This window comes from Talpa europaea (assembly GCF_964194135.1).
Source record: "Talpa europaea genome assembly, chromosome: 13".
NCBI classification, from domain to species: domain Eukaryota; kingdom Metazoa; phylum Chordata; class Mammalia; order Eulipotyphla; family Talpidae; genus Talpa; species Talpa europaea.
The window spans coordinates 33512287-33519797 of record NC_140080.1 but is presented as its reverse complement, the minus strand read 5'-3'; the positions used below and the strand labels follow the sequence as shown (position 1 = coordinate 33519797).

General features: G+C 35.7%; 1 protein-coding gene across 1 annotated transcript; it reads right to left on the bottom strand.

The window, feature by feature from the left end:
- Positions 1–1125: 1125 nt before the first annotated feature.
- On the bottom strand, positions 1126–1287 carry IGIP (IgA inducing protein; the record flags this gene model as incomplete). The annotated part of the gene is made up of 1 exon (XM_084252514.1): positions 1126–1287. One exon carries the CDS (start codon positions 1285–1287, stop codon positions 1126–1128), a length of 162 nt encoding a protein of 53 aa, XP_084108640.1.
- Between the last annotated feature and the right edge of the window lie 6224 nt (positions 1288–7511).

The window sequence follows — 7511 nt, the reverse complement described above, 5'->3', positions numbered from 1 at the left end:
GTCTAACTCTGCTGTGCTCTACAAAGGAGGGCTATTTTAGCAAGAGAATAAATCGAAACAAAATAGTCTTGGGATTCATGCAAGGAAGACGGGAACTGTGAATCTGTGAACTTGAGATAGTTCTATGTCCAAGCACCGGTTTTTAGAATGTAACTGCTGTCATACACATGTAAGTAACATTGGAAAAAAAAAAAATCCTATAGTGTTCCAAGCCTTCCTCAGATCCAGCCCCTCAGCGAGAGCATCAGTAAAGATAAAATGAGTAGAAAGTCACAAATGGCACTTTCAACTCCACTTCTGAAGACTGAGGGAGTCTGAGGCCTTCACTGATTTTAGTCAAAACTGGGATGGTTCTGTTTGGGCAGATAATCTAAACTTCCATGAAAAGTCCTGTTAAAACTCTTTTGCTCACTCCCGTGCCACATTTTATCGGTAACTTCATTTATCGTCTACCACTCCACTCACTAGAAAAGCAGTTTTGAAAGGATCTTATTTTTAAGCACAACCTCGATTTTCTGTAGGGGATTCTCTTCATCTTTTGTTATATATGCTTTTATAACTCTTCCACTTTCCCAAACCAACTCCAACTTTAAAACAACAGAAAACCTTCCATGGGAAAGGAGCATGATCTACGAGAAAAGTTTTTCTTCTCAGCTGTGATGGCTAGGTTAACCGTCACACAAACAGAGAATTTAAAAAACTGAATCAAGCAGCAAGATAGGGAGGCCATTCACACAAAATCTTTAAGAAGAACCTATTTGTTGTCAAAGGGAACAGAAAAGAGAGTTTTCCAGTGTGAGAGAGAGCACACTTCGGGATCACAGCCAATTAATGACCAGCCAAATATACCTGCTGCTCAGTCCTAAAAGCGGTTTCCACCTATTATTAAAAAAAAAAATCCAAGAGCAACCAGACCGCCACCCCAAAGGCACTGAAACAAAAGACTGATCTGTTTATGTAGTCACATGAAAAATAAACATCTTTATTTTTTGCCTACTTTATTTCATTTTTTCAAATAAAATTTAAATCTGTACAAAGTATACTGTTACAGTATATATTTTATAAGAATCAATGCCTAAAAGAATCACAATACTTCAATAAGCAGTACAGCAGACCTCGCTAGTTTCAGCTTTGATATTGAACAAACTCAAGCCGGCTGATGCACAACACATTTGCTTGGTTTCCACATGGTGAGTTCCCAGCACTGAGATGGGAGAACATGACAGCAAGTATGGTTATATTACAGCCCGACACACTGCGCTTCTTCATGTGATAATAACTGCACATATTTAATACAGAATGCTCAGATTTACTTTTTAAATTGCATTTGCTTACTTCTTAGTTGGCAAAATTCAGCATTCTTAATGGGGTCCCCAAACAGTGCAAATTAATGATATTCTACTGTATAATTGGCACATTTCCAATAAGGATTAACTTGTAAACGCAAAGAATATCACAACTTTGTCCTAAATTTTAACTAATATACATCTGGTCCATTTAACCAAAGTCATTTTGGAAAGATATTAAAGAACAATTATATTTCTGAAAGGATATAGTTTTGACCATTCTTTAGAGAAGATAAATTTTTAAATTGTCATTAAAATGTTTTACTATAAAAATTTTACAAACTTGATTAGAAATTTCAAGATTGATTCACAGCAGACAAATACAAACTGTTTATATTCCAACAATACCTACTCTTGGACTTTCAAATAGAGCACAACCATGTCAGCTGTGGTAACTAAAACTCTGAACAGTGTACTAAATTTATAAGTGGTGCTGGGTCTAGCAAGTGTAAATACACAGTATATTTTAATTAAAAGAATTGTCTTCTTTATACTTTATTTGTTTTCCCATAAGGAAACATTAATGTTTACATTCTTTAATAAAGTTAATCTTACATCAGAATATAACTTAATACTGTCAGCAACAGGGACCACACACAGTAAATAAGAAGCACATTTAAAATAAGTCTGAATTCACATAGATTAACATTTGTTGGTTAATAAAATATCGACAGTATTACAATCTTACAATATTTACAGTAAGAAAAATCTAGAGTAATATATACCTTTCACAGCAGGATTCCTTTTTTTTAAAATTTCTTCCAGTTTGGGATTGTGTATACACAAAAAAGCTCAAATAAAACGACTCTGCAATATAATCTTAAAATAATGACTAGTGGGGGAAATTCTATCACAACCATTGAAAATAATGGTGACTTTTCACGGAGTCTGTGGCATCTGAGAACCCAGTTAATTAACCAAAGTCCTGCTCAAACCAGCCTCAAGTTACCCAGATTAAAGCTGCAGAACTCCGGCCTTCCCTGACTGCTGAAAACCCAACAGATTTTCTCAACATGCTGTAAGAAAAGAGGGAAAGTAGGTTTCAGCTCACACCTCATGGCTGGAAGCCTCCGGCCAGTGCACATTCCCCAAATTATGCTAAAAGAGGGCCAATTTCATCCCCAAAGCATCACAAGTTTATCTTCCAAACACAGGGCTGCTCCTGTGTGTTCTCCAAGTACACCAGGGTCACTCATTCCTCAACTCTTGTGCATTAGGACAAGGCATGAACTTGGCCCATATAATACACACCAGCATCTTAGAGACTTGGGACTGGGGCAAAGAAACAGACTAGTGCAAGTTTGCACTGAGATCAACAGGGAAAATGGGAAGCGATGCACATTTCCAATTAGAATGGCAAGAAGAAGACCCACATCCCTAAACTGGAATTTGGCCAGGGCATCAGAGTTAGCACCCCCTCTCTGAGTACCACAAGCGATTAGGATGTATCCTCTGGGCCTCTTCCAAAAGAGAGCATCTATAGCAAGTAATACCGTGTGGGACGTTAGTTCAGTGATGACTCCCAAGAAAGTTGATACAATTCTTGAATCTGGGGCTGTCCACAGCACTTGAGGTCACTCATCTGAGCTGTGACCTGTCCCAACCCTGCTTACTTTAAGAGATCTGATGGGCACAGAGCACTCAGGGATACAGCTGCTGGCTACTTTGGACTCTAGATCTCACGGGTAATCAACAGGTATCTGGGATTGAATTAGCAAACTGTACCATAGCTCCTTAAACAGACACTGTCAGGTTTGAAATCATGTCAAGCATGAATCTTCACTGTCAGGTCAGAAATCAAAGTGGGAACCTTCCCACATCAGCCAAGGTTATTTTGTCAAAACCTTAGAGGAGTTGGACAGTTTTTCATGTTACGAGCGATTAGTTTACTTATTTCAGTCAAGCTGGATTGACAAACCAGACTGATCTATTTAGTTAGCTTTGTTTTTGTTTTGTTTTGTTTTTGATTCTTATGTGTTAGCCCAAAACTGTTGTACTTGGGCTAAATACACTGACAGAGAAAATTCAAGCAACAAAAGTTTTCAGCAAACTTCTGTGGCATTTTCTTTTTCGAAGTCAAAGCAAGATCTAAAGGTATTTCTACCCAACAAAGTCTGTTTAAGAGTTTAATGTTATTTCCTTTTTGGTCCTATACAGAATGCTATGACTTCTATATAGGTCTGAATGCTGCTCCATGTAGATTCCTTCTGTATATCTAAAAATATATACTTTTCAGTAGTTCAATACATGGTTAATCTTCCCAGAGAGGAAGATTTTGTAATCACATGTTGCAAAGTAGAAAAACATCTCCTTTCTAAGAAAGGAAATATACTTTCCTATTGTACACTTTTGAATAAGCCCAAAGGCATGCACCAAAAATCATTATTAAAACTAATACATGCACTAAAATGGTGTAGAGTTAGACTTAAAGTGCTGCTTCTCAATTTTCAAATTTGGAGAAGACATTCTGTCAGTAGTTGACTCAAAGACATCCCCCCCAACCCACCCCACTCCATGGCATCAAGAGAGGAAAGTAAAAAGTATGCATAAATCTTTAAACTATTCTTTACATGGGGTAAAGGACAGATATATCAACTATTCTATTTATAAACTGGATTCCCAGTCTTAAACAAAATCAGTATTTACTGGTAAAAATTGTCAAAGCTAATACATCCAAACAAATGTTACTAGTAAATAATATTCTACATAGAGAATAATTTACTTTGGTTTTATGCACCTTCTCAAAAATACTGGTGTCCCATGTCACCAACTGATGTGTTCCAGCAAAGTTATAAGGCAAATCTTTTTTTTCCCCTAGTGACATCTTGTTTCCCAATAGACAAAACTAAAATCTTTTGGTGAGGAAGGGGTTAAGATAATGGCTAACCCCTAGTCATCCTGAGCATTGTGGTTTATCAAACTCTACCCTGCTAGAAGCTGTCAGGCACCCTGACCCCTGCCTTGAACCTTAACACTAGACATGGCTCCCATGTCTAGAGAGGGATGCCCTGACTCCTTAGAAACAGCTCTGAGAACTTTACTTCTTTTTCCTTCCATCTGGATGGTCTAACGTCTAACAAAGCTGGTTACAAGTCACAATTTTAAGTAGGGGCCACCATCTAACAATAATTCCTATCTCAATGTTTTAAGCCAATAGTTTCTAATTTTATCAATTAAATGCATTATTATTATTATTTTTCCTATAGAGTTTACTTAGAGCAGAGATTCTTAACTTGGGTTTCAGAAGATAAGAGATGCCCCTGAGGTTATACGCAAAATTATCTGTGTAGGAGCAGTTTTTTTCCCCCGGGGGAGCGGGTCCACCACGTTCATCAGATTATCAAAGGTATCTGTGACCCCAAAAAGGGGTTACAGGGATTTAGAGGGATACCCGTAATTTCTTTCATACCAGGATGGAGGGACGGGGGGGCAGAAACTAAAAATGGCCTCAATAAAAAGGGCCAACTTATTGATCTTTCCCCTTTATTCACATTTGGGAAATAAGTGCTTCAAACTAGGAAAAATAATTAAGCTGATTGAACTCCAATAAAAATAATCAAAGCCATTTTCTAAATTTCTTCGTTTTTCATATATGGTAAAGTTTGTCTCCAAGAAAACGCTTGGAGACTGAGTTTTTGTCTCTTCCTAAAGAAAATTCATAGATATAATGTTGATCATCATCTACATTTAAAGAATTGACAACATGAAACTTAAGACAACAGCAATGATATGAGCCTCTAATTTACAATTTTGAGTAAAGGATTATCTAGAGTCAAATACACATTCGTCAACTTTCATTTCCCAAAATTGGTCCACATTTAGACAACGACCAGCACAATTCACCAGATAAACCTGAAACCTGAACAAGGAAGATTTAGCTTTCTATCCAAATTAGAAACAAAGCCACAGGTTCCACAACAAACTCCAGCCACAAGCATTCACAGTGATGCATTTCAAATACATCACTGAATTTTCAACAAAATTTGCAAACATAAGATCCGGAATGACTAGCAAAACATGCTGAGAAGAGCATGTCAAGAATTAAAACACCACTCCCTGCACCCCCATCCAGAAACACACTCAAGCATTCCAAAAATAAACCAGATCTGAAAAGAGGCCTCTCACTTCTTGGTTTTAAGTATGAAGCATCTAAAAGGCTATAGGGAAGGGAATATAAAATTAAATAAAAATCAAAAATAATTTTAGCCAAAACACATTTCTGTTCTATTGACAAAACTGTCAAACTTTTTTTCTTTTGCAATTCTGAACACTGTTGTACAATCTCACTGAGACAAAAAAAAAAATGTTCACAGGTACACATTTTGTTCCATTCTCTCTAGAGTACATTTTTGAGGTTATAAGAATGCTTCTAGTTAAAATAAAGTCCCTTACTCCTTGCCACCCTCTCCTTCTCAAAAAGTGAGTCAACCTTGAATTCCAAAAAGGAATATTCATTTAATATAATTATTTCAATACCAGTTATAGCATACTGACCATGAAGAAACTCTATATTACAGAAATCTACACGAAAGAGGGAGCTGCCACTTGCCACTCGCTTCACGTCTAGCTTTTTAAGCCAATACCTAGCAAGACTCAAATCTCATTGACTTCAGTGAAAACCAATCAACACTCCAGAACCAGGCCATCTCAGGCTGGAAATTGCAAAGAGATCATTTCATATACATACATAATACATACATACATACATACATACATACATACATATATATATATTCCCTATCCTAAGCTTCACTTTGTCTATTCAAATAGTTTAATAAAGCTCACGTTTACAAAGGATTTTACTGGCAAATAAAGGCCCATATTAAAAATTTTATCAAAACAAAATTTTTATTCTATATAGCTAACACTAAGAAATATTTTCTTGGACTTATAAAGTATATTTAATTGCATATAAGTTTTGCTTTGGGTGGGATATTGAAAATAATTCTGTAAGAAATTAGAAAAGACTAGAAACAAAAATGAAAGTGACTAGTCCTAAATTTAAAAAAATCAAGTGCAAAGATAAATAGTGCAAATAAAGAAAATTAGAAATTTCATAGGCAACTTCACATAGTCTTTCCTGCTTTTGCACTTTTACACACTGACAACTTTATAAACCCTAACAACTGTATGCAGCATGGAAATGGGCTATCATTTATCTCCATTGACTAGACTCAAGGAAGTCTTTCAAAGATTTGTCTCACAGTCATTTAAATCACTGGTTCTTGACACAGCTTTGGGAATTCACCTTTCTTGAAGCGATTCCTAAGGGAGGGGCTGTTTAAGAAGGCTCTGCACTGACTTAAACAAGTTATAGTACGGATCTGTACTATAATTAAAATCTGCCACACAATAAAATGTGGAAATCATATCAAGTGCCAACTCTACAAAATCAGCTATAACAAAGATAAATCTGCTATTGTTAACGAACTCGACATTTGTAACAATTAAAAAAAGTCACCTTCCAAACACAAAATCAGAACAACTTTTTGGCTATCTTTAAAGAGATTTTATCACTAACATACAAATTTGGGTAAAATTGAACTTGAAAGTAACCAGTCAATAGCACTGAGACTAAGTCGACACCAAACCAGAAAAGTTAATATAAATATACTTGAATTAAAAAAAAAATGAGTATTACAGCAATTCTTTATCTTAAATAATTTAAAATGATCCTAGGATAATGGGAACAGAAAACTAAACACAACCAGTTCAGCCTATAAAGGACATAAAGAACTTCAAATATGTACAAAATTATATTAGTCACATCTGCCACGACTGAAGTCTCAGGAATTCTACAACTCTAAAGTAACATGGACGGTAGGAAAATAAACACAAACCTGTAGGCAGGGGTATGTTATCTAGTTCCAGAAATGCAGTATTATTGAGGACCTCATAAAGCCTACAAGACTAAATAGTTGTTAGGATTGAAAATGAAGAAGAAATTAAAAAATATATATGAAGTTGCAATTTATTGTTTCTACCCAGTTTTTTTAATCCTCTAGCTTAAAAATTTATGTGGACTGAAGGCTCAAGGTTCTGTAAAGCCAAGGCATAATATGGATCTTTGTGGACTGTAAAATGGAATGATTTGACCTAGGACTATTTTGAAAAGTAAATAAACTACATTGTAACATGAGCTCAGAGAATAATGTGTGTAACTAT